This window comes from Molothrus aeneus, chromosome 2 (genome assembly GCF_037042795.1).
Source record: "Molothrus aeneus isolate 106 chromosome 2, BPBGC_Maene_1.0, whole genome shotgun sequence".
Lineage (NCBI taxonomy): Eukaryota > Metazoa > Chordata > Aves > Passeriformes > Icteridae > Molothrus > Molothrus aeneus.
Genome location: NC_089647.1, coordinates 26,234,345 through 26,262,155, shown reverse-complemented (window position 1 = coordinate 26,262,155; position 27,811 = coordinate 26,234,345). Strand labels below are relative to the sequence as shown.

General features: G+C 44.9%; 2 protein-coding genes across 3 annotated transcripts in view; one reads left to right on the top strand and one right to left on the bottom strand.

Annotated features, from left to right (window-relative positions):
* Positions 1 to 112: 112 nt before the first annotated feature.
* USF3 (upstream transcription factor family member 3) lies at positions 113 to 22,631 on the top strand. Its single transcript, XM_066572132.1, has 6 exons — positions 113 to 127; positions 2,149 to 2,213; positions 4,176 to 4,204; positions 6,520 to 6,602; positions 7,639 to 7,735; positions 8,819 to 22,631. Exons 1-6 carry the CDS (start codon positions 113 to 115, stop codon positions 15,280 to 15,282), a joined length of 6,753 nt encoding a protein of 2,250 aa, XP_066428229.1. The 3' UTR covers positions 15,283 to 22,631.
* A 2,255-nt stretch (positions 22,632 to 24,886) lies between these two features.
* Positions 24,887 to 27,811, bottom strand: part of SIDT1 (SID1 transmembrane family member 1) — a 40,008-nt gene continuing 37,083 nt past the window's right edge. For both annotated transcript variants that reach the window (XM_066572133.1, XM_066572134.1), the window contains 3 exons: positions 27,663 to 27,773; positions 26,778 to 26,891; positions 24,887 to 26,379 (listed from right to left, as the gene is read on the bottom strand). In XM_066572133.1, the coding sequence (XP_066428230.1) occupies positions 26,317 to 26,379; positions 26,778 to 26,891; positions 27,663 to 27,773 (288 nt within the window). In that variant the 3' untranslated portion in view covers positions 24,887 to 26,316. The remainder of the gene's footprint in view (positions 26,380 to 26,777; positions 26,892 to 27,662; positions 27,774 to 27,811) is intronic.

Sequence of the window (27,811 nt, the reverse complement as noted above, 5' to 3'; positions counted from 1 at the left end):
GGTTGCCAACAGCATCCAAGATGGCTGGGCTCTAACCGGGTTTTGGTTTTTTATTATAATCAAAATCACTCACCTGCTAAGGTCTCCCAGTTAACCCTTTCCTCATCAGTGAATGCAGGTAGAATCAGTAAGTACTACTGACCATCACCAGCTGTACCCAGGAGGGATAAGTTAGAAATGCCTTGGTGGGAAACTGGCTTTCCTGGCTTTCAGAGTTGTGAGTGTTTACTGACTTGGACAACCTGGCATAACATCTGGATTACTCTTACTACATATAAACTCAAATAAATTTGTACGTAAAGTAAGCTAATTGGATTTAAAGGAGAAGAAATCTTGTTTTTGAGATGAGGTAACACAATTTATAAGAGTGTGCTGAAGTTGCACCACTGCTTTCTCCCACAATAAAAGACTGTTAACTCTGTCAGGTGTTTTCATAATTTATGCAGGGGGTGGTCAGGTGAGCACGGAGAAAGCAAAGTCCATGGAGGGATATAAATAGAAAGTGATGTATTCCCATTGCTGGGCTGGAGAGGTCTGTGGTGGCTGTGTTTAGGTCAGCTGTGTGTAACACCCAGTGAGGCAATGGAATGCTGTAACTCATCTCAGAGAGGATTGTGTCCAGTTTTGTGATGGTGTGAACACTGTCGTGTAGGTGGAGTTGAATTATGTTCCTGAAATCTTCAGGCACTTTGAGTTCCCTGAGTTGGATCTATTAATAGGTTGTTTCCTGTTTGCTTTATTTTATGGTTTGCCAACATCTCCCAAGTCTTCCCTGGAACAGAGAAAGAAAGTACTTCAAGATTAGAGTGGTAACCAGCATCAGCCCTAATGTTTATCCTCCTCTAATCTTTACTGAATGCACAACATTCAATTAACTTCTAGAGTGTAAAGGCTGAAAAGCAATATCTGAATTCAGTTCTGGTACAATACAGGTGATTTCTGTTAGTTTGACACACACAGGTGTGTGCACAGAACACTTTGTGAAGTGTATGCTTCAGTGCTTTGGGAGTTCCATAGGTGTCTGGCTTTCTGGTTTGCAAGGATATTATTTTGGGGATTTGTTTTTGATGTCAGTGCCAGTAGTGGTAGGCTCAGTTTACATTAAGAATTGCTTGGTGCTTAAAGTTATATTAAAAACCACCTCCACTTCCTTGCAGTTCAAACAGACAAAAAATACCCTAAAGACATGAAGGCTGTTAAAAGAAGCCAGTGAGCTTTTCAGGAGGAGCCAGAGAAAGGGGAAGCCACAAGGAGTTTGAGGGCCCATGGGAAGAGTTGCAATAACAGGTTGGTTGGTGAGAGAGTGAAAGGAGCTGTGAAAGTGAATACAGAGCTCAGACACATCAAAAACAAGATCTATTTTTTCCTGTTGTCATCTACAGTATACTTGCGTTACTTGCTCTCTAAAATTCATTTCTCTGGTAGATATGTGTTCAACCATCATTAACTTAATCTCATCTTTTGTGTATTTTTTTAAATGTTTTTGTTTGTCTAAATACAGGCTACCAGTAATCTGTTCAAGATGAGGACAAGTTAGATGCAATTCATTAGGCTGTTATACATAACTTTAATTAATAACTTTAATTTTAGCTGAATTTTACTTATCTGAGAGCTTAGGGGTGTCATTTTTGGTTGTTTTAAGGTGTACAGTAATTTAATAGCAAGTAAGTTTTGTAGTCTGCTACATTAAGAGCACTCTAAATTTGTAGTTAATGAAATGTCTTCGTTGTAGTTTGTTTTTTGCTTAGCATTCATACCTTGTTTTGAACTGGGAATTGAATGCATATTCAGTGAGGAAGGGCTGATAAGAGAGAGTTCAGCTATTCCTCCTCCCATTTGAAAAGCAGTCATATTCTTTACTATCCTTGTTTGCTGAAAGTGATTGGGATTATAATAGTTTTTATATTTAAAGTAATTGAGGAAATGGAAACCAGTTCATCACAGACAGCTTTTGCAAAACATCTCAATAGGTAAAGTGCTTAATTTTTAATGTCACAAAATCAGCTGCTCTGAGTCAAGGGCATGGACTTGTGCCTACACTGTGATAGGGCCCCATCCTTGTGGTCCTTGCAAAGCCATGTAAATGTCATGGGCTAAGGATTCAGAAAAGTGCAGGAGTTGTTAATTCCTTCCATGATGTTTCCTCAGGCTCTCTTCTCCGAAACCATGCCAGAGATGACAGAGAATGAGACACCTACTAAGAAGCAGCATCGGTGAGTTCCTGTGGGAAAGGGACTATTTCCTAGGTCTGTAGTCGGCAGTCATGTTGCAGTTACCAAGTTTCTAGCTAAAAGTTTGGTAATAAGGGTATGGACAGGAAGTTCTGTGTGTTCTTCAGGTTGATCCAGAAGTTTCTCTCTTGCCCTGTCTATCCCAAACTATTTGTTAAAGATATATCTACCTGGGTCACTTAGGCAAAAGAGATTCTTTAATTATTTCACTGACTATTCTGATGTGTGTAAAACTGTGTTGCTGCCTCCGTTAGAGCACCGTCTGTATTTTTGTGGAGGCTCCTTGTAGATATCGGGGAGTAACTATACTATTTTGACAGGGTCATTTAGATCTCTTCCTCAACTCCCAGTGGAATCTGGAGCTTACATCTTAAATCTCTGCAGGAGCACAAACTATGCCTTGAGGTTGTACAGCAACACTATGACCAAAATTTGTAACAGTCACTCAGCACTCATTAGAACTTTTCCAGGGTTTTGTTCCTTTGTATTAACATGGGTCATCTAATACCTGATTGGTAAGGGGGTTCTTCACTCCTTAGTTAAATGCAGCATTCATCTTACACTAGTTAACCATGTAGGATATGATTTATGATCAGGAAAAGCTCAGAGAGAACACTGATTTATCCTACAGAAGGTCTTTCAGTCTTTGCAGATTTCATTACTCTTTCTGACCTGACTAACAGAGTATTTTGTGTTCTGTAATGGTAATGTCAACCAAAGGACAGCTGGGTCTGTCCAGTCCTTATGTTCTTGTGCATATTTAGTATTAATGATCATCTTTAAGCATTATTTCTTAGCAGATGTCTCTGGGTCTGACCTGTAGCAGTAACATTACAGTCTCATAGTCCTTGTCTAAGTTACTGTAGGTGCACGCTGTCTTTAGTGAGTTACCAGAAACCAGAATCAACTCAAAACACAAAGGATAGATATACTGTGCCTCATGGTAATCACACATAACTTCCACAGGTATCATGCAGTCTTACCTCAGATTCCTTGTCACATCTGGACTGTTCTGTAACAGTCAAAAAGGACAGCAGAAGATGCTACTCTGCTTTTTGCCTATCCTAGGAGACACCTAGACTGAAAGTGTGCTGCAGGACAGAAGCTTTTTGAAATTGTTTTTTTCTGGAATTTTCCTTTTTCAAGAAAGCTTTGCTTTACTGTACTTCCTGGAAGTATTTGTCTTAGTGCTATGTGTGTAGTACATCTTATTTATATATGTAGACTTTGAAGATTTGAAATATATATATTTGAATTTTATTGACTGCCAGTAAAGTAATTTGGGGCATTGCTCAATGATTGTTGCCATCAGTACAGTAATCCCAGGTGAAGGTATGAAACCAAAAACAACCCTCATATGCTGAAATCACACTTATTCAGAATTTTGAGACATTAAAGAACAGCAGCTGCAGAGGAACAGTATTTTTGGTTTCTCTCACAAAAGAAGCCTCTTTGACACCAGAAGTTATGATGTTTGAAGGCAATGTGGCTGGAAAATCAACTTGCATGATAAAATTTTCTCCTATTTCAGTGATCCAGTAAATGTAAAAGCAACATTTCAGACAAATACTTAACTGTCTTGTTCCTCAGAAACAAAACTATTTTTTAAAAATCTTTGGCCTTTTTGAACACTGCATAGTGTAACAGGAACATAAAAACCCAGCTCTCCACTATAAATATGTACTAATAATCAAGTGGAATATTGCACTGTGACTTGTTGTACTGCAATTGATTTAGGACTGAACATGAACAAATTTTTGTTAGAAACCGTCTAATACCAATGTCTAAGAACATTTGATTGTGACTTCTGCTGTTCTAATTTACGGAGTGGACTATAATCTTTAGTATTTTTAGCTGTAATAGAAATAATAAAATAAATATTTGTTTGTATGCAGATCTTTAACCTTGAGTTTCACATGAGTCTTTTCCCTTTATGTTTCACAGAAAGAAAAACCGGGAGACACATAATGCAGGTGGGAACATCATGCTTTGCTGTTTGGTCTGGAAATAAGCACAGGCACTTTGGATTAGTAAAACATACTTTACATGGAGAAGGTTCCCCCAGAGGAGTTTAGTACACTGAAAAAGCCTCACCCTACCAAACACCTTTCTGTGTTCTTGCATAAAATAACTTTGCAGATTGTTTCTGGTTTGCTGGTTTCCACAGTACAAAGTTAAAGTATGAAGGAGCACCTGCCTTTCCAAGGCTGGTAAATTAAGAAGTAAACAATTTCAGCTGTGTTCAATTCCAAAGGAAAACAACTGCACAGGCATTCACATGCAACCAATATCCACCTCTGTCAAAACAGAGACAGGTGTCCTACCTGAGAGCTTTAGAGGCTCCCTGGCTTAGAAGTATTCCTCTAACCTATTCCTAAGGCACCCACTTGGATGTTGACACCCCAGAAATTCTGTGCACATGTTGGCTGTACGTTGCAGGAGTCACATCCCTTGGGCAGCACCCAGTCAGTTCTAGTGCCAATGGCCTCTTCTAAAAGTAGGAGCAGAAAGATGGACTGGGGAGGAGTCTGGCAGGCTTTGGGCTGGGTATCCAAAGAAATTGATTGCAGTTTTTCTTTACCTGAACAGCAGTATCATGTGATCTTCACAAACTCAGCTGGAAAAAGCACTGAGCAGTTTCCATGTGAACTTGTGCAGTGCTGTGCTTGTTGAGTGTGCTCAGGGTGTGGCCAGTTTCTTAAGAATTAAGAAGAATCAGGGAACAGTCTTATCAAGTTTACTTCTAAGATGGTTGGCCTCATTGTTCCTGTTTCACTTGTTGATAGCTTTCCAAAATCTTTATCACCTGGGCTGAACTCTGCAGTATGTGAACTCTGCAGCTCCTTCCAAACCTATACTTTCTTAGTCATTAATATATGGAAAAGCTGAGGAGAGTGTTGCAAATATTACAAAAACAAAAGAGTAGCACCTCACAAACACTTTGATATCTGTATGTATTAGTAAGATAGATAAAGATTAAATCCCAAGTGTCCTGAGTTTTAATTTTTACAGAGGTGCTCTGATCTATATGGTAAATTTCTTGCATAAGAAACTTTGTCTTGCTGTGTTTCGTGTATTTAGGCCTGTCTCTGTCAATGCCAGCAATCTCTCCTGAAATACAAAAAAAAAAAAATTGTTTGAGAAAGATAAATTGAAGTGACAGGCTACTGAAATAAGACTATTTAAATTAAATTAATTAGTCTTTTGTAACTGAGCAAAATGAAATACACTCAGCTGAAGGTCATAGTTTGTTTCTGTGTGCCACCAAAAGCAGAGCAACTGCACAAACCAAAAGGTTCATTCAGCATCATGAACAACACAGTGGTTTGAGTCCTGACAAAGCCATGAGAGAACTTTTTCCTTTTTTTTTTAAAGACATCTAATAGTTTTAAGTTTGCATAGAACATGAAAATATTTCAGTAGAAAAAAATAGCTACATGAGTGTTAACTATATTTGAAAGAGGCTGACTGTGATGAATGGAAAACAGAGATACTGTCTGTAAAAACCACTCCTAGACTTAGAGTGTAGATTCTTTCTGCCAATATTCTGACCCATTGAAGAGGTAAATGGTATCACTAGAAGATTATAAATGAAGCATTTTCTGACCAACCTTCTCCAAAACAGGTAATTCATTGGAACTACTCTCCATTCAGTATTTTCTTTACTCCCAGCCAATTAGACCTTACAGAACAGTTAAACTTTTGGACATAGAAAAGAGTATCTGATAGTCCATATACCTGGAACTTCAGCTATGTTCAGTGTTGGCTGGCTACTCTGTTAATATAAATCTAAAATTTAGCCTGAAGACTGGTAAAATCTACATTATTTCTCTTTTGGTGCTAAATTTGACACTAGAATTTAAGAGGCATGGGTTTGCTTCCCAAATCTGAAACTGATTCTTTCCATAATCTTTGTTCATTTGCTTTCTGAATGCGTAAATTTAATAAATTTCAAATTTAATCTGCCTTATGAAGAGAGTGTCATAAAAGTGTGTTAGAAAGCAGTTTCAAAACCTGAATTTTGAGTTGTAGGAACTTTACTTTTTCATGAAGGGGTCCAAAATATCCCCACCTTTTAAAGGCTATTTAAGTTATGGCTCTTTGATTCTAGTGAGTATTAATTTGATAACTTTGAGGTTTAATTTAGAAGAACATTTTTCCTCACTCAAGGAAAAATGTTGCACAGGTTCCAATGTATAATGAAGTAATGTATTTCTGAGTCCTTACATTATCCTAGTTGTGCTGCCTTGCCCAACCAGATGACACAGTACATATTGTTTTTGCTTAGTGGAGAGACATCGAAAGAAGAAGATCAATGCTGGGATAAACAGAATTGGGGAACTCATTCCCTGCTCTCCAGCACTTAAGCAGGTGAGTGTCCATCCAGAGGTGCATACAAGTTTCCTGTCAAAAGTCCAAATGTTTCTTTGTCTGTAGAGGTCTAAATACCTATTTTAGTATTTGTATTAGCAAGAAGGCAAACTGTCTGAATTAATATACTCAAAAATATTACTAGTTATTAGTATTTTAAAAACTACTTGTAATAGAAGTCCTACTTGGAAGTGCAGGGTCGCATGAATGTAGTTACACAGATTTTGAGCATTTTTTCTGAAAGTGTTGCATATGACTACTTATTTTTGTCATCCTTCATATAATGGCTTGAAAGCAATTCAGAAACTGGAATTATAATAATAGTAATTTAAGACACTCTCCTTGCAAAAGATGAAGCAAGACAAATGCTTTGAGGTTGATGCACAGAAGCAGCTTTTTCAAGATAGAGGAATCCCTAGCAGAGACTGTTCCTGCTGAACAGTAGAAGAAATTAAGAAGTGAACAAAGGTTTTGCAGACAGAATAAGCATAGCTTCATAAAAAGATGATTGTGGATGGGTCATTATCTCTTCCCATATTCCCTAGTATACTACTTTCAAAATTGTGCATATATCTCCCTGGATAGTTGTTCCATGTTTCTTGCCTTTCTAATAAAATATTTACAAGGCAGTATCCTAGAAATCTCATGTGATGTGTGTATTTATTAGTGAACTTGAATTTTAGGCTGATCAGTGAGAAAGGATGCTGGCTGTTCAGGATCTGTGGCCTTAGTATCTACCTCTGGGCATCAGAAGGTGTCAGCTCCAGCATTGAAAATGTTATTCTGTGAAATCTCAAGGCATTTTAGGGTCAGCATCACTCACAAAAGCCTGTAGTTTCATCTTACAAAAGCAACCAAACCAAAAAACAACCTCCATAAAACCCAACCCAAACCAGAAGGAAACAAACTCTACCCAGTGATATTCAGAGCATATTTTTAAAGTAAAAACCTCTTGGAGTAAGTGCAGCCTCATCACTAATGGATTTACAAGTTCTAGACCTTTCTCCTAATTTTATATGTGTGTTTTCTTTTACAGAGCAAGAACATGATCCTGGATCAGGCCTTTAAGTACATAACAGAAATGAAAAGACAGAATGATGAACTTCTGTTAAATGGAGGGAACAATGAGCAGGGTAAGTACAGGTGCTGCTGGGGGCTCTAGAATTTCTGTCCCTCACTTCTGCTGTGTCTGTACTGACTAACAGCAAAGCCTGGAACCACACATGGGAATCCCAAGAAATTATGCACATACAGGAAAAATACAGCTGCTTAGAATATCCTGAAACAAAAAGCTGACAGAATGCCCAAGTGAGTGTTCTGGCTCATAGCTATCAGATAATGAAGCAATTGCATTGTGAGTAAAGTAATTACAGAGCTTATAGGTGATGTGCCATCATCTGGTAAATTCTGCCCCAGTTTATTCTACTGGAGTGACCAGAATGATTTCTGACAAACTTCAGTTAGATTTTTTTTTATTGAAAAGATGAAGTTTTCTTCATTCATGAAGCTTTTTTTTTAAATTTGAAAACCTGTAAAAGTTATAAGAGCTCATTTTATAAAAATATAATGCATCATATAAAATTTACTTGACTAGATGTGTAAAAGTACAGTGATGGAGGTGTGACAGAAATAATCTCAGGGCTGATGTTGTGGTTTGTGATTTTTATTTCTGCTTTATTGTGATTTTCCCAGTTTGGTGAGCTATCTCCCAAGTGCATTGCCAGCTTTTGTGGCTTTACATGAGTGCTCTGTATTTCATTTTGTCTGTAATTTTTAGATGTAATGAAACTTAATTCTTCTGGAAAGCTGTAAGCTTATCAATTAAAGCAGTTTTGTTGTTTGCAAAAGATCAGGGAAAAGAAAAATATTAATGTGCTTGTCTTTCCTTCAGGAATTAAACAATTTTGATTAGCATTTAGTTTCATCTGGGTTAGTCCTAATGTTTTTTCCTAAGTAATTGGATATATCCTGCTATTGGTAATGGAATAGTCTGTGAAATTCATTCACTTTCCCATTCAGTAGAGAGACTTAGCAGGATAAGAGCACATAGGTTGTGCTAACCATTTGAAAAGAACATACATTATTAACAATTTATTCAATTTATTTCTACAAATTACTTCAATACCACACAGTGTTTACTCTCTAAATCATGTGGTAACATTATTTCATTATTTGCTCTGGTGCTGATGTAATGGAGTGCTCTCACTGTTTTGTAGCTGAAGAGATAAAAAAACTCCGGAAACAGTTGGATGAACTGCAAAAGGAAAACGGGAGATACATCGAGCTACTGAAAGCAAATGATATTTGCTTATACGATGACCCTACAATCCACTGGAAAGGAAACCTCAAAAATGCCAAGGTCTCAGTTGTTATTCCCAGTGATCAGGTTCAAAAGAACATCATTGTTTATTCAAATGGGACTCAGCCCAATGGAAATAACCAGGGAGCATCTGTGCAGGGAATAACGTTTAACGTCGGTCATAATTTACAAAAGCAAACAGCCAACGTTGTGCCAGTTCAGAGAACTTGCAACCTAGTGACTCCTGTGACAATTGCTGGTATTTATCCCACAGAAAATAAACCATGGTCACAACCTACAGTTTCTCCACTGGCATCTGCTCAGACAGCTCCAGCAGGGAATGTTCTTGAGCTCTCCACCCAGGAGAACGAGCGAGGTGTGCCCAGTGCTGCTCCTGCCAGCTCACAGGGCACACCTCGGCCTGCAGCAGAGCAGGAGCTACAGTGTTCTTCAAATAATGCACCACAGAATGAGCAAAATCCCCCCAGAAGTAAAAGTGATGAGGAGGGCACTAAATCATCAAAGAAAACGCTCCCGCAGGGAACCAGCCTTCCTTCCAGTGCCTCCCTGGAAGCCTCCCAAGGTCAGCAGGTGAATGCAACTTGCTCAAATACACAAAATTCCAGGAGTGACCTCCAGGAGAGCTGCACCGCTTCAACCACAGACACAGCTTGTGTGCCACCTGTGAGACCTGCAGAGCGGTGCTCTTCTGCAAATGTCCCCAAAAGTACGGACGCGGTCAGCAGTGCTGGCACGCCGGCGACGTCTGCAGCAGAAGGAGTTAAGGCTGTGACAGCAATAAGCACTCTGGCTGCCAGTCCCCTGGAGAACTGCTGGTCTTTCTCAGGCTCTTCAGGTGTTGGCACTTCAGACTTGAAAAACATGAGTAGCCTTACCCGGATGCCTTCAGCTGGGAACACACAGACCACGTGGACGACCCTGCAGCTGGCAGGAAACACGGTTCAGCCGCTGAGCCAGACGCCATCCGGGATCATGACTGCGCTCCTCAACGAGCCAGTCAATGCTGCCAGCACTGTGTCTTCTGCCCACAGCAGGCCTTTGACTACAAGCATCAGTTTGCATGCTTCTCTGCCTGGGGATGGCCAGGCAGCTGAACAGATTGTAGTTACCTTGCCCTCATGCCCACCCGTACCTATACAGCCTTTAATCAGCCAGCCACAGGTTAAAGCTCAGGCTGCAGGAAATATCCTTCCATTAAACTCAGCTATGCAGGTGATTCAGATGGCTCAGCCAGTTGCCTCAGCTGTGACAGGAGCAGCAGCTAACCAGAATGTCATCATTCTCCAGCCTCCAAACCCTGCTCCGTGCCCGCCCATTGTGAGAGCAGAAGTTCCCAGCCAAAATGTTAGTCAGCAAATTGTAATTATACAAGCTGCAAATCAGAATCCTCTTCCCCTCCTCTCTGCTCAGCCTTCTGCTTCTGTAAGAGTTCCCGTGAATGGGCCGACTGCAGTTGCCAACTCCAGTGGCACCATGCAAAATGCCTCTCTTCCACAGACTTTTGGAGGGAAACACCTTGTCCATATACTACCAAGGCCATCTTCTTTGCCATCTTCTGGCTCTACACAGACATTTTCAGTGACAATGTCCAACCAACAGCACCCTCAGACTATCTCATTAAATGGGCAGCTTTTTGCATTGCAGCCTGTGATGTCTTCATCTGGAGCTTCAAACCAAGCCCCTATGCAAATTATTCAGCCCACTACCAGTGAAGATCCAAATACCAATGTTGCCCTCAACACATTTGGTGCTTTAGCTAACCTCAATCAAAGCATATCGCAAATGGCTGGACAGAGCTGCTTGCACTTGTCTCTCAGCCATCCCACCAATCCTGCAACTGTCAATAACCAGATTGCCACAGTCAACTGTGTGTCATTGCCAACTTCTGTGGCATCTTCAGTGCCTGCAGAGGTTTCAGTATTAACCAGTGTATCTAATTCCATAAACGCTTCCCCGCAAAAAGCAGCTGCTGGCTTGCCATCCAGTGCAAAAACAAAAAGGACAAACAAAAAGCCAAGCACAAAGAAACACCTAACAGTCAATAATAAAGTGTCTTGCCCAGCAGTTCCTTGCAAAGATGCAGGGAAGGTGGACTGTACTCCTGTGGAAATGGTGGCAAAGCCCTCAAGTGGCAAAGGGCCGGCAGAAAGCGCCCCAGCAGCGTCACAGGCTGTAACCACAGCACAGGCGGGCGGCGCAGCTGCAGCAAGCAGCATCAGCATCTCTGACTCTCCTTCCAAAGAGGCTGCAAGCTCTGAACAGGCAGTGAAAACCCCCTCTGCCCCAGAGCCAAGCTCAGCAGAGAGGCCTGCTTCCTCACCACTGGAGTCTGTAATGTCAGAGCAGCTGCTGCTCGCTCCCCCGCCGGCCAAAGATGCTGCTCCTCGCCAGCAGGCCCAGGGATCTCAGAGCCACCCACCACCTGCCTCTGTCCCGTCAGAGTCCCCCAAACCCTGCGAACCCCCCAACACCTTAACACCCTCTGGTAAAGAAGCACAGGTTACACACTTGCAGGTTGCAAATGGGACTTCAGCAGCACAGAGCAACACAGCAAGTCATACTTCCAAAGCAGGAATGATTTCGGAGTCCTGCAACGTTGCGCAGGATTCCTCAGTGGTAATGCAAGATGCGGACTTGTTAGAAGGACAGGGTCTAACCAAAATGCTGTCTGATCTCACAAAAGAAAGAACAGGTGTGGAAAAAACCTCTTCATTTACTGTTCAGGGGGAGCATTCTGATTTTCCTATGGAAAACTCCAAATCAGCAGAATCAAACGTTGATTTGCCTGAGAAGCAGGAACTCTTGCTGATGAACACGGAAAGTGATGCTCTCTCACAGCCTCACTCCTGTATCTCTGATCAGGAAGTAGTCAGTGCTTCCCTTATTACTAGCAGGCAGGCAGATTCCCCCATGTCAACCAGCTCTGGCAGCAGTCGGGGCTTCTCAGTTGCATCTATGTTGCCAGATACCACCAGAGAAGATGTCACCAGCAGCACCTCTACCAGTACCTGTAACAGCTGCACATTTTCAGAACAGACCGACATTGTAGCTCTTGCAGCGAGAGCTATTTTTGACCAGGAAAGCCTTGAGAAAGGTGGAGGGGGAATACAGGTTAACACAAGGGATGTCATCTCTAAGTCTGAGGTTGCACCTTTGGAGAGAGAGCAACAGCCTTTTAAACCTCAGTCAGTGAAAGAAAACAACACAGGCCCACTGGAAGCGGCACCGAACAAATTCAGTGCTCATGAAACAGGACAGACAAATGTTGACAGGCAGGTTGAGAAGCCAAGCTGCTCTGTAGGAGGTGTGGAAACATCAAACACTCCTTTGCAGATTTCCACTTCCCAGACACCCAGCATAACCAGTCTAAGTGTGAATAATCTGATACACCAGAGCCGCATTGTCCATCCCCTGGTGAGTTGCTCGGGTTTATCCCAGTCTTCAGAGCCTGCAAGCGTCCCTGCAACTGTGAACCTCTCCCTTCCATCTAGCACATACATCAATCCATCTCCAGGACCTGCTCTGATGAGTGAATATGCTCAGGAACAACTGAATGCTATCAGGGCAAGCAGCATGCAGGCTCCCCAGCTGCAGGAATCCCACTTAAAGCAGCAAAACCATGAAGGTCGCAAAGACTCTGCCAAGAGGGCTGTTCAGGATGACCTGCTGCTCTCTACAGCCAAGAGGCAAAAGCAGTGCCAGACAGCACCCATAAGGCTGGAGGGGATGGCGCTGATGAACCGGACTCCAGAGGGTATTGCTGATCAAACACAGATGCTGGTTAGTCAGATTCCTCCTAATTCATCCAACTCAGTGGCTTCAGTGAGCAATCAAGGGCACGCTGATGGCCTCAGTAGGTTATTCCCACCCAACAGCAATTTCGTAACGCCAGCTTTGAGACAAACTGAAGTTCAGTGCGGTTCTCAGCCACCGCTCTCAGAGCAGCCAGGCCAGGCAGGGCAGCACTTGCAGCCCATCCAACATGTCCCTGCCCAAGGCATCTCTCACCTTCACAGCAATCACCCCTACTTGAAGCAGCAGCAGGCTGGGCAGTTAAGAGAGAGGCACCACTTGTACCAGCTGCAGCACCACGTCACTCACGGGGAAAACTCAGTCCACTCTCAGCCCCACGGCGTCCACCAGCAGCGGACGATACAGCAGGAGGTGCAGATGCAAAAGAAACGGAACCTCATCCAGGGAACACAAGCCACACAGCTTTCTCTACAGCAGAAACACCACGGAAGCGATCAAACACGGCAGAAGGGTGGTCAGCCCCATCCTCACCACCAACAAATGCAGCAGCAGATGCAGCAGCACTTTGGAGCATCTCAGCCTGAAAAGAACTGTGAAAATCCTGCAACAAGCAGAAACCACCATAACCACCCTCAGAGCCATATCAATCAGGATATTTTGCATCAACAGCAACAGGATGTTGGCAGCAGACAGCAAGGTTCCGCTTCAGAACACGTGTCAGGGCACAATCAGATGCAAAGACTTATGACCTCAAGGGGCTTAGAGCAGCAAATGGTGTCCCAGGCCAGTATCGTTTCCAGACCATCAGATATGACATGCACCCCTCACAGGCAGGAAAGAAACAGAGTTTCCAGCTACTCTGCTGAGGCTCTCATTGGGAAGACGCCTTCTAATTCTGAGCAGAGAATAGGAATATCCCTTCAAGGCCCTAGGGTTTCTGACCAGCTTGAAATGAGAAGCTATCTTGATGTTTCTAGAAGCAAAGGGTTGGCGATTCACAATATGCAGGGCCGCTTGTCGGTCGATCACACAGTTGGCTCAGATGTGCAGCGTCTTTCTGACTGCCAGACCTTTAAGCCCTCTGCACCCAATCAACAACCAACGGGCAATTTCGACGTACAGGCTTCAAGAAACAGTGAAATTGGCAATTCTGTGTCCTCCCTCCGGGGCATGCAGTCACAAGCGTTCCGAATCGGTCAGAATGCTGCGCCATCCATAGAGAGGCAGAAGAGACTGCCCTACCAGCCAGTGCAGGGTATTCCAACGGGGAATACCCTGCCATCGAGGGAAAATGAAAACACGTGCCACCAAAGTTTCATGCAGAGTTTGCTCGCCCCTCACCTTGGAGATCAAGTCAGTGGAAGCCAAAGATCAATCCCAGAACATCAAAGGAACACGCAGTGCGGTGCCTCCTCCACAATCGAGTACAACTGTCCCCCAGCACGGGAGAGCGTCCACATCCGAAGGGATGGTGATGGCCAGAGCAGGGAAAGCTGTGACATGTCCATTGGGGCAATTAACACAAGGAACAGTTCATTGACTATTCCCTTTTCAAGTTCTTCTTCCTCAGGGGACATTCAGGGCCGCAATACAAGCCCGAACATCTCTGTGCAGAAGTCCAACCCCATGAGGATGACAGACAGTCATGGAACTAAGAACCACATGAATACACCCGTGTCCAGCAATATGCATGGCGTTGTGAGGCCAGCTCACCCTCACCCTGCAGTTTCTCATGGAAACGGCGAGCAAGGGCAGCCTTCTGTTCGTCAGCCAAATTCTTCGGTCACTCAGCGCTCCAGGCATCCTCTGCAAGACAACGGGGGTTCCAAAATACGTCAGCCCGAAAGGAATCGATCCGGAAATCAGAGACATGGAAATGTCTTTGACCCGAGTCTTCCCCATCTTCCTCTGTCCACCAGTGGCAGCATGATCCTCGGGCGCCAACAGTCCACGATAGAAAAAAGGGGAAGCATTGTCCGATTTATGTCTGATGGCCCTCAAGTGTCCAACGATAACGCGGCCCCTGACCAACATACGCTCTCCCAGAATTTTGGATTCCCTTTTATTCCAGAGGGTGGCATGAATCCACCAATAAATGCTAATGCTTCTTTCATCCCACCAGTCACCCAGCCTAGTGCCACTCGGACACCAGCTCTAATCCCAGTTGATCCTCAGAACACACTGCCGTCCTTCTATCCACCCTACTCTCCTGCCCACCCCACCCTCTCCAATGACATTTCCATCCCTTACTTTCCCAATCAAATGTTTCCAAACCCAAGCACGGAGAAGCCGAGCAGTGGAGGTTTAAACAATCGATTTGGATCCATTTTGTCTCCTCCCAGGCCTGTTGGTTTTGCTCAGCCAAGTTTTCCTTTGCTTCCAGATATGCCACCAATGCACATGACCAACACATCGCACTTATCCAATTTTAACTTGACTTCTTTGTTTCCAGAAATAGCCACAGCTCTTCCTCCGGATGGCTCAGCGATGTCACCTTTGCTTTCCATTGCAAACACATCTGTTTCAGATTCTTCCAAGCAGCCCTCAAACCGCCCTGCCCACAATATAAGCCATATTTTAGGTCATGACTGCAGCTCAGCTGTATGAAAACTGGCAGACTGACTTCTGGTCTGATTTGTTGTTTATATATTTAAGAAGAAGGAAGCGGATCTTGGTGTGACCCCTGGAGAGACCATTCATAGCATCACTGTTTATTTGCCTCAATGTATGTGTGTGGTACTTTCCATATTCCATTGTGTTTCCACCCACCTTACTGACTCTGAAGCACCAGTGCCTATAGCAATGCTTACTTACTAGGAAACGGTAAGGATGCAGCATTGAGAGCTGTGCAAATGCTGGTTGTTGATTTTCCAACAATCAGGTTTGATGTCTGGTTGTCCCAAGGTAAGGGCCACCCTCAGTAATACATGGAGTGAGAGCATCCATATGGGAGATAGGAAACAAGTGCTACAGGTGTCAGTTTGTTACTGATGTGTTTACCTGAAACTGCAGAGGAGCTTGGAATGGTTTGGGTTTCTCTTTTTCCTTTGTAAAATATCTTCAGGAGCTTCAACACAAGTCAAGTCTGTGTTAACCCAGTGCTAATTGGAAAAGGCATTTATTGTGCAGCTTTTGTCTGTCTCAAGCTTGTCGCATACACTTAACTTAAGGCTGACTTTACCTGGTGAAAATTACTGTGTGCTCCTATGGTCAGCAATTAAAAATACTGTTTTAGAAAATTTAGATTTCTTTAACCCATGACTTTCTGTTTCTAAGAATCTTGTTTAGATCTGTTTCAGCAGTAGCTTCAGTTGCTGCTGAACTCAGTCAGTGTTTCAGTGTAGCTCACACTCCTGGTGCAGTCAGCAGAGACAGCAGCCGTGTTTGTTGCCAACTTGTTGCCGCAAGTTACCTCAGGGTGGGTTTTGTACCTTGTTTAGCACCTTCTTAATGTCTTTTTCTTTTCCCTCTCTACTTTTCTTTGGTCCATGCTCCAACACCAGCTTTCTGCTTTCTGTGAGTGACAGCCCTTTGTTGTAGCAGGCAGAACATGGGAGGAGGACTGAGCCTGTCACATCCCACAAAATGAGTGGAGATTCCTGGGGGCACAGTTTTTACTTGATATTGCTGATAGGATTGAGCCTGAGTTAATATCAGTACTCTGCACTTGAATGCACCTTTTATCTAACCCTGTGTGATTGTGGCTGAAGGAGGAACATGGGTGTGTTGAGAGTAAAACACACAGGAAGACATTGGGATTTGAGGAAGGGTGATGTGTTTGTAGATGCATGAGAGATGGAGTCAGTGTGTGTGCTGGCTGAGTCTCCAGTACTTTCACAAATTTTGGTCCCAATTCTTTTAAAGGAAAGGGAAGAATTAGGTAAATTTTATTTATTTAATGTCTCTGCAGTGTGCTTTTTCTTCTAACAGGGCAGAAATACTTGTCTTTTATGTGTTTGGAAGTACCATTCTGGGTTTGATTCTTCAAAGAACATAGTAACTTCAGGTTCCCTGGCATGTGGTCATCCTCTGCTTGCGTATTGCTCACCAGTGCATCATCTTGTTGCTCCTGGGACCTGACAAAACTCCTGGTGAGGGCATGGGCAGGAGCAGACTCCCTGGAATTTTTTGTTTTGTTTTGTTTTGTTTCTTTTTCTTTGAAAGGTGGAAAGGAAGATATTCCTCCATGTCAAAGAACAGGACACACAAAGAGGGACCTAGAACAGTTCTCCACAGCTTGACTGCCCAGACTTTGGTTTTGCTAACCCTTTTTACACTGATCCAGGAAAGTAAGGAGGCTTTAACATGAAAAATAATTGGGCTGTGTCTGTAGCCTGTCCTGACAACATCTCAGCTCTTGTAACCTGCAGTCTGCTGTTTTCCTGCAAGGTGAAGTAAAAGAGTTCTGATCCTGGTTGGGAATCACAGAATCACAGAATGAACTAGGTTGGAAAAAACTTTGAGATCATCAAGCCCAACCTATGACCTAACCTAACACCTCCTCATCAACTAAACCATGGCACCAAGTGCCACGTCCAGTCTTTTTTAAACATGTCCAGGGATGGTGACTCCACCACCTCCAGGGCAGACAATTCCATTGCCCCATCAATTTTTCAGTGAATAATTTTTTCTGATGTCTAACCTGAACTTCCCCTGGCACAGCTTAAGAGTGTGTCCTCTCATTCTGTCAGTTGCTGCCTGGAGAAAGAGACCAGCCCTCACCTGGCTGCACCCACCTTTCAGGAAGCTGTAGAGAGTGATAAGGTCACCCCTGAGTCTCCTTTTCTCCAGGCTGAACACCCACAGCTCCCTCAGTCATTCCTTACAGGGCTTGTGTTCTAAGCCCCTCACCAGCCTTGTTGTCCTCCTCTGGACACACTCAGGTGTCTCAATGTCCTTCCCAAACCGAGGGGCCAGAACTGGACACAGCACTCGAGGTGTGGCCTCACCAGTGCTGAGTACAGGGGAAGAATGACCTCCCTGCTCCTGCTGGCCACATTATCCCTGACACAGGCCAGGATGCCACTGGCCTTCTTGGCCACCAGGGCACACTGCTGGCTCATGTTCAGTCAGTTCTTGACCAGTACCCCCAGGTCCCTTTCTGCCTGGAATCATGATTTGATTCAGTTGGAACTTATTTTAAGACACTAAATCTAAGTGGTGCATCAGTTCTTTGTTTCTTATAAGTAATTGAGTATTTCAGTTCATAGCAAGGCAGTTTCTCTCTGCCACAGTGCAGTCCCCAGGTGGCAGCCACTGGCCTGTGCAGGGGTTGGGAATGAGTCAGTTCTCAGCCTCAAACCAGCCCAGCCAGCTGCAGGTCTGGGTGTGCCCTGGTGAGACTCTTGACCCAAGGGGTGTCTGTGGTGCAGGAAGTCTCAAAGGGTCTGCCTCAGAGGTGAGGTGAGCTCTAACAGTGGCTGTTCCATGGGTTCTGGAGGGTAGGGATGGGGATTGGAGCAGCAGCCACTCTGTGGTCACACACACTTGTCTGGTCTTTGAGGAGGGAAGCAAACGTGCCCATTCTGGCTCTCTTTAAATGGAATTGTGTGTGCAGCAATGGGTTTGGCTTTCAAGACAAACTAGAGAAAAATTAAGCCCTGGCTTCTAGGACTTTTATATAAAGATTCTAATCCTGCTCATCATTCCAGACATTCACAGAAAACCGTATTTGTTTCCTCTGCTGGGAAAACTACCCTACTTTATCATGTCTATTAAAACTGGAGAGAGCTTATAAACTTAAACCTGTTGTAATGCTTGAATGTCCACAGATCCACTTGGCCAGACAGGATTAATCCCAGATTACTAAAGGAGAAAGCAGGACATACAGCAGGACCCCACTTGATCATCTACAGAAGATCTGGGAGTCTGGACAGGTCCCTGCTGATAGGAAGGTAGCCAGTGTTATTCCAATCTACAGAAAGGGCATGAGGGAAGAACACAGGCAACTACAGACTGTATGAGTCTGGGCTCCTGGAAAAATTGTGAATATTATCCTGGGTACTGTTGAAAGGAGTTTTAAGGAATAATGCAGCCATCAGGCACAGGCAACCTGAGTTCACAAAGTTAAAGTCCTGTCTAGCTAATTTGACACTTTTCTGTGATAAGATCACCCACCTAGTGAGTGAAAGGAAGGCAGTGGATGTAATTTTTCTGCATTTTAGTAATGCTATGGATACTGTCCCTCACAGCATGCATCTGGACAAGCTGTTCAGCTGTGGGATTGACAGGTTCATGGTGTGCTGGGTGAAGAGCTGGCTGAAGGGTAGAGCTCAAAGGTCTTAGAGTGAACGGGGCTATGTCTGGCCGGCACCTGGTCACCAGCAGTGTTGCCTGGGGCTCAGTTCCAGGGCCAGTTCTATCCAATGTATTTATCACTGATCTGGATACAGGAGCTGAACACACCATTGGCAAGTTTGCTGATGATACCAAACTTGGAGATGCTGTTGGCAGATGCTTTGGATAGGGATCTGGATAAACAGTGAACCTCCTTGCTCTCTGCAGCTCCCTGACAGGGGAAGTGCAGAGGGAGGTGCTGATCTCTTCTCCCTGGGATCCACTGATAAGACACATGGAAATGGCTCAAAGGGGCACTAAGGGAAGTTCAGACTGGACATTGGGAAGCATTTCTTTACCAGGAGGATGGTCAGACACTGGAACAGGCTTGCTGGAAAGATGGTTGAGGCCTCAAGCATGTTTAAGAGGCATTTGGACAACATGCTCAGTCCTGAAGTGGATGGAGGCCCTCCAGGCAGTTGGAGTGGATGATCACTATAGGTTCCTTTCAACTAAAATATCTATTTTCTTATTCCTCATATTTACTGCTGTTGTCTCAAGGTTAATGCAGTCCTGAGTATTCATGATAGAATATGTCAGCTGTGATTTTATTAGTTTTTTTTTTCATGCTGCACATTATTTTCTGAAGAGGAACTGTCAGTAAACTTTGTAAACTTTCTGTTTACAAAGACAACTTAAACCAGCTCCTCCTTGCTCACAGGATGCCTGCAGTGCAGGGAATCACAGCACAGTCATTTCAGCCATACAAAGACTGTTGGGGTTTTGCAGGAACTGCACAATTTTGCAGTGAGTGGCTAAGAAGTACTTACTGTGTGACCCTTGGTCTTCTCTGGAGGATTGTATCTTGTGACAGGGCACTTTGTCGTCCTCCTCAGGCCTTTTTCCGAAACCTGACGAGACCAGGATGGAGAAATTCATTTCATTCCCCTCCCTGAACAGAGGAATTTCTGTTGAAGTTCTGTGTGAGTCTCTTTTCATTCTGTAAGTGACACTAAAAGGTCTGTGGGATCAGGAGACTGCTGTGACAAGAAAGGCAGGCAGACCTCTCTGTGAGGGCCTCATATCAACACATTCATCCAAATTCTGATATTTACACTGCTGACTGGCCTCTAGATAACTTTAATTAAAGAAAAATTTGATCTATTTTGTAGCCTTTTGGTGTAATTGACTGACCAAGATGGGCTTTGAATGTTGAATCTGGCCTGGTCCTCTGGGTTGAGAGCAGCTCGTGGGTTTCAACTTCTCTCATGTTCATGCTCTTTTGTCTTTAGGAGGGACAGTGGGGGGACTGGATATTTCACATCAAAATAGAGGGAATTAGATATTAAATTTCTGTTAGTTTTTAATTATTAAATTGTTTGGTGTTTTCCTTGTCACTGTAAACGAATCCCACCTGCCACTCCACATCCACCAGGCTTCTTGCACTCAGTTCTGTAGGTCAGTTTGTGGCACTGACAGGTTGGTGTCTCAGTCCTTGCCCAGGGCCTCAGGCTCTGCTCTCAGGAAGAGGAGCAAATGCAACATTTTATGAGTCCTTCTTTTCTTCAGTTTTCCTTTCCCCTCCCACTGAACTTGTTGTGCTTAGCTGCCAGGTTGATAAGGCTCACCTTACCCTGATCTGTGCTTGGAGAGGGCGGTTTGAAAAAGGAGCTTCTGCAGATGGAATGATTCTGGTTTACTTGTTATGAAAACCATTTGACAAGCAAACACATTTCCTTCAGCAAGCATCAATGACATAAATTTTCTTTTTCTCCTGAGGACTACCCAGCAGTTAATGGTTCCTTTGTTTTTCAAGATATACTTGGAAGAGATTTTATGAGTTTAACTGCGATTTGTTAGCCTGAGAATGGCATTTTCTCTTCCATAGTACTTTTTTCAAGGTTACTTACACAGGATTTGTTTTGGCTTTGAAGGAAGGAAAAATACCCAGTACTGCTTAATTTAGAAAAAATCAGCAGTGGAAGGGAAAGGCTGGGCAGCCACTCAGGGGTGAGAGTGCCACAGCTGCCAGGCATTGTGTGGCTGTGCGTTTCAGCTTGGCCTATATGACTTCAACAAACAATGGTAAATAATATTGGGCTGGATTGCATGTATGTCCATATTAATCCCTTAAACAGCCTAGGAGAGTAAGAGCAGACGTAAGACTAATTTGAAAGCAGGCAATAAAACTGTAATGTGTTAATATTTATATACCTTTTTCTTGAGAGAAAAGACCTCATTTAGGAACAGTTAAAGAAAGAGAGAACTGGAGTGATTTGAACTGGGGGCTGGAATGGGTTTTCCAGCTCAGACTTCCAGCTTGTCACTGTGCTGCTGCCCAGGTGGAAGAGCACCTCTCTGATAAAAAGTAAAAGCAGGTGCTAGTCCTGAGCCTCCAGAACTTTGCACAGATTTCCTACTGCACTTTAAAGCTGTGCTGCTGCTGTGGTTGGTGTCTGTAGTGCTGCTGCAGGAAACAAGTCATGTGGCAGGGCAACTTGCAGAGGCCATGGCTGGAGAAGAGGGGCAATTTCATTATTTCTGGTCTCCTGTTGTCTTTTCACCTTTTCTGAGGTACTTGTGCAGTCCTGGCTCAAGGGCTTAGTCAGACTCCCACTGTTCCTGGATGCTGAGTGTGCCAAGAGCTGTCATCTCTTGCTGTTCCCCCAGTAAGTTTCATGCTCATCACTTTATAATGATCCAACTTCCCCTGGCAAGACAGAGTAGCATTGGCTCTGTTTGTGCCACATCAGTCATATTTGTTTTGTTTTCTGATACAGTGCTATAAGGAGATCCATTCTTTGCTGTCACCTGACCTGTTTCCACCTCCTGCTGTTCCCTTCTCCCACTGCCATCACCCAGCATGGGTAGCAGACACAGGTTTGTGTGAGGGTGTTTGCAATTTCCTACTGCCTCTGCAATCCATAAATTGGAAACCTCAGAGCACAAGGCTTTATTCCCACTGAGAGAAGATTCCTCTTTGAACTGGTGAAAGATCTAGCAGAAGTTTTTGAACCTGACAGTACAAATTCAAGCCCGGCTCAGTTACACCGACAATGTTCATTATTTGCTGATACTAGTTTTTCTGAGATAACTTTTTTTTTAAAAAAGTGCTTTTGTTTCTGCCTCACCAGAAGTATCTTTATGAGAAGGTTTCCAAGTTTGCAATATGTGCTGCTGTTCTGGCAATCACAAGTGTGAAACAATAGAGCTCGTGGGGGGTTGGACCCTGTTCCTGCCCACTCACTGTGAGAAGGGAATTAAGTATGGATTTTGCCACAGGAGATTAATCAAAGATGCTGTTGCCCTCCACAATGTAAATTATTTATATTCAGTCCAGAGTATTCTGCTGTGCTTCTGTTTTATACAGCTGTAAATGACTTGGATACAGTCCCAGTGGAAAGTCCTTACTATTTTGTAATGGAAAATAGGAACTCTGCAGTAGAAATCTATAATGAATGAACAGGAACATCATCTTCCAATTGTAAATAAGATCTTGCTCTGTTTATTTTGACATCTTTTTACAAATGTGTTGCATTCAGGTGTAAATATCCCAAACCATGATCTTGTTCAGAGTTCTGAGATTTCTATTGTTAAATGTAATACTTTGTTTAATAGTTGTAATAATTATTTGTATAGATATGAACATGATAGTATTTTATTAAAAAAAGAGAAAATCACTCTGAATATTGTGTTCTTTCTTTCCCCATATAAAGCTATGCCATTCACTCTAAAGTAGAGGTAAAAATAAAAGCTTGGCTTTGAGACTGGGAATTTACAGTCAAGAGTTTTCCACTGATGTACATTCTCTGCATACACCAGAGTAATGCACCCTATTAGCTGGAGATATAAAACTACCTAATTCAGAATAAATAAATACTGATTATGTAGTATCTAAAAAATACATGGCAGGTGCTGTCCCTGCCCCAGTGACATTGATCACTGTTGAGACACTTCATTTTCTAAAATGCTTCTCATCACAGGCCCCTTGCATTGCTTTGAAAGTGGTCTAAGACAGTTGTTCTGTCACAGTTTAAAGCTAAACGATGCAGTTTGGATGAGAGCAGTACAGAGACCCTGCAAGGTAAGTAAAGGCTTTTTTGGGAGATTGCACAATCCTGAAGTTGACAGAATTCCTAGGAAACAATTCTTTTCAGGGGCTCCAGAAAACCTGGCTTGTAAACCTCAAAATTCTTGCAGGTGTGGAAGTTGCCTTTAGGGAAGGTCTTAGTTTTAAAAAGGTTGAAGTTTAATATTAAGACAGAGGGGCTTTTGTTCCTTCAGTGACAACCAGGTTCAGTCATAGAGGGGAAGGGAAACAGGACACGAGGGAGCTGCCTTCCTTTTTCATGCTCAGTGCATTCCCCCTGCCTTGGCTGCTCTTGTGCCACTCCAGAGGCTCGAGGGGGAGCTGTAACAGCTCACACAACCCTGGTGCTTTTCCTAACCTGTGAGGGGATGTCAGTATTGTACAGCAGCTGTTTCCTTCTCCTTTCACTTGTACTGGGCTGAACAATTGTACCTACCTTTCCTGAGAAAACAGGGAGTATATGGAATGTAAGGAAGAAGTTTTTTACAAGGAGAGTGGTAAAATACGAGAACAGATTGTCCAGAGAGGTGGTGGATGCACCATCTTTAGAAAGGCCTGGTTGGATGGGTGTTTGAGCAACTTGTTCTAAGTGGGAGGTGTCCCTGCCCATGGCAGCGTTATTTCCCTTTCAGGACTTGTGACAGAAGCTTATCCCAAGCATGGGCACAGCAGAGGGACTCCACTACCAGCCCATGGGCAGCAAAAAGGCCTCCTCACCTCCCAACACCCAATTCCACAGTGCTGCTCTGCTTTTACCCCTACACGTCTGTCTCCCTCTGTGAGCAGAGCAAGGTGAGGAAACAACAGCATCACCCCTGCAAATGAGGGAATGAGCCACCAAGCTGCTCCTCCTGCCCAAGGGCAGGGCCCAAGGACAGCAGCAGCCAAGAAAAGCTGCATTTCTGGGGCAGGGGCTGCAGAGCCAAGCGTGCCTAGGACAGCAGGGAGCACAGAGTGCCCAAGTGCCCAGCCAGGCCCCCCAGCAGCCACAGCCATGGAGGGCTCAGGGGCCACCAGGTGGGAGAGCTGAAGCACCAACAGAGCCCAGCAGGCAGGGCAAAGCTAAGAGGAAATGTTAAAAATTGACACAGCAAGCTGGAAGCACAGAAGCAGCAGGGAGATGATTCCAACCCTTCCTCCCATCTCTCAGGTTTGAAGTGCCTTTCCTTGTATTTAATTGAATCCTGTCATGGTTTTCTGTTTGTTCTGTGCTGTTCCCCTGCCTCCCTCTCTCTCCCTGCTAGCACCTTACCATTCCATGCTGTGCTCATCTCTGCTCAGCACAGCGAGCCCATATGTTGTTCTACCTCCTACATTGAGCCTTCCAACTGCTGCTCAACATTATTTTTTCCTCACATTTCAACTTAGAGAAGACAACCAGCTTCCTGTCTAGAAACAAATACAAGCCTGAAACATGGTCTGAGACTACAGATTATGAAAACACAGGGAGAAAGTATATTTTATAAGAATGTGTCCCCAGAACTGGACAAATTTAGGAGCACAGAGGTCCTCCTTCAGTCTGGCACAGCTACCCCTACACCCTCAGAGCAGCACAGCTCTGCTTGGGAAGATAAAGGCTGACAGCCTCTTGTGTCATTCCTCCTCCAGCCCTCTCCTCACCCTGCCCAAGGGACTACAGTGACAAACAAGAGTGTCTGTTCTTTATGTAGCCTTACAAAGGCAATCTGGTTAAGAGAACAAGCAGGTCATTCACACCTATGGCTCCAGAAACATCTGTGACAGTCCCAAGGGTGACACCACTGGGCACCCCTCTGCCCTGACTGCTGTCTCTGCTGCTGCTGAGAGCAGGAGCAAGAAGAATTCAGATCAACCTGCAGAGCAGGGAACCAGGAACATCCATTTTATTGACCATCTCAACAAACTCCAACGTAGGAAAAAATAAAAACCAGCTGGTGCAAAACTCTTCAAGGAGATACAGACTCTTGGAGTAAAACATCACCAGAGTCACCTGCTTTAGTAAGCAGAAGTGGAATGAAACCTTTGCATCACTGGCTACATGCACATACACCAAAGTAAAAATGCTCAGGGAGACAAGAATAAGGACAGCAGGCCTCAAAGAACACTTTTTAATTGCAAATTAGCAAAACAGGTCCCATTTTAGATGCAAGGCCTGAAATAATTAACACCTTCTTGTTTTTTAAATAACTAAGAAACTGGAAAGAATGCAGAAGCCATTAAAAAACTCATTTCCGATTTGGAGAAGTTGGAGAAGAAAATTTGGTCCACATCTTTAGCTAAAGAGCTCAACACCAATTGCCCCAAAATCTCCTTCATCCTCCCAGCCTGTAAGAGAACCGACTTTGCCAAGGCTGTCCAAGGCAAGCTCATGAGAGGAGAGAGTCTGAGCTGCTGGCAAGCCTCCCTGTCCCACCCTGTCCCTTTGGCCAGGCACCAGCAGGGGCCAAGGGCTGCCACACGAGGCTGTGGCTTTGCCGTGCGCTCTCCGGCAGGCTCACTCGCGGAGAGCACTTGTGGTGCCAGGGTGACAGGGAGCACAGCACTGCCAAGTGCCAGCAGGAGCTGCCAGAGGAGTGGCTGCTCAACAGGAGTGACAGAGAGGCTGCAAGAGAGCAAGGCAGGAGGCTCTGAGCCTGGCAGAGCCCTCACGGGCAGCTCTAGTTCACCACCTCCGACCGACGCTGCAGCCCCAGTACGGTGGCTCCCCACCAGCTACAGAAGGAGTCTCTCCAACAAAAAGAGGAAAAAAGAAAACACAGTCCCCCCACTGCCACCTCAGTTTGGAGTCCTTTTCTCCCTTGGCTGCTGCAGTACAGGAACCAAATGCTCCCCCTGTGCTGCTGAAGGGACCTCTGAGGGCAGCAGACTGCAGGGTGCAGACATGAGCTCCCTGCGCAGGAAGGTTGGCATGGCACTTCTCGAGCCTGCTCACCAGAGAGGAAGTGGAGCACATCAGCAGGGAGGAAGGGAAGCAAAGGTCTCTGACATGCCTCCCTCCTGTTTCCTCCCCCCTCACTGGCCCCAGCATCCACTGCACCCACAGACCAGAGGGCTGTGCACGGGCCTTGGCCTCTGGATCAAGCCTACCCCACAGGATGTGGCGGGAAAGGAGTAACATCATCTTCCCTCCTGGTCCCACCTCACTGCCACAGCACCCCTCCATGCCTGCTGGGGATCCAGTTCCCTGCTCCCACTGGGCTGTTGGCCATGGAAACAGGCTCATTCTGCACAGACACAGTGGCCCAGAGCCTTTGGCAGACTGGTTTGGGACACCTCTGTGCCCCTGTCCTGGGGACTCAGAACACTGGGATCTTGTCCCTGCGCACCGTATCCAGGTCATCATCCAGGGTCAGCAGGACCTGAGGAAGAAAGTGAAAGCCAATCAGGTCTTGCTGCCCAGGGAGGTCTTCCTTTCAGATCTTCATGCCTTGTCTTTAAGGAAGGTATTCACAAATCCATGAGTCACTGGCCACAGCAGCAGCCCCTCAGCTGCCACCCAACAGCTGTGTGACCCACAGCCCCAGAGGGAATTTGAGGCCAAAAGGCACTGGGAGAGAAATAAGATAAAGGAGAAAGCCTGATCCCACAGACAAGGAGCATCCCACTGTGAAGGATGTCAGGAGGTAGAGCCAAGCAGAGGAGTTGAGGCACTTCTGTGGAGCTCTGGAGCAGGCACAGCTCCATGTGGAGAAAGGGGAGCAAGGTGAAAGGAGAGGGAGAGGCCATCCAGCAGAGTGGGAGGCTCAGCAGGACTCACCAGAAAGGAGAAGAACAAGGCAGCTGCGGAGAGGAAGTGCCAGACATCGTGGTCATCAAAGAATCCCAGCAGGATGCACGGCCGGTTCTTTTCCCGGGACTCTGCTGGAGTCTCCTAGGAGGGCAGGCAGGGGGTCAGGACCTGACATCCACCCCTACTGGGCCCTTGCTGGCCACATCAGACCCTGCAGGAATCACCCTGTCTTAACCCTGCAAGCAGGATCCAGGAAAAGTTGCTGTGCTGGCCAGAAATGTGGCACAGGCAGGCCAGAAACAACAGAATGTTATAACTGGACCTCAAAATGGGTCTGGGACCACAACCCACATGCAAGGGGAACCCTCTGGTCTCCACTTCTGAGGTCCTGCATAGCACAAGTTGCACAGCCTCCACCAGACCACCCTGTAACAAGCCCCTCATTTCCATGAAGATGGATATGACATCCTGTTAGAAAGCACCCAGTCAGGATTTAATGCCTCCCAGGCCACCAAGAGCCCTAACAACCCAAGCAGGTTGACCTGGTTGACTCCAGGTGGCCATCTGCTCCAGGGATGTCTTCCATCCCTGGAGGATGGAAGGATTAGGATTTTCCCAGTTAGGATTTTCCTAGTTTTCCTTCCAGATCCCCAGCTCCTCCTTTGTCCCTAGGAAGGACCAGTCACCTCCAGATCACCTGCTTATAAACATCCTCTACACAGCTACAGTCATGTTTGGCTCAGCACAGCCTCCCATGCTCCCTTCACAAGTCTGCTACATGAGTTGAACCCTTTCAGCTCCCCATGAGCAGCCCAAAACTCTTCTCCAGAGTCATTTTTGTGCAAAACAAGCACCAGGAAGGAAAGATGATGAGAAAAAGATGGACAGAAGAACAGTAAAAGGGAAATTTACCTCCCAGCTGCTGAGGGTCTGGAAGAAGAAGTAGAGGGCAGCTGCCCACACCACTGCTGTGGCCACGATGCAGAACATGGGGATGGGCAGGAGCCTCTCAGAGCTGCGGAGCTGCAGACAGGGACACACCCTGAGTTCTGTCCAGGGCA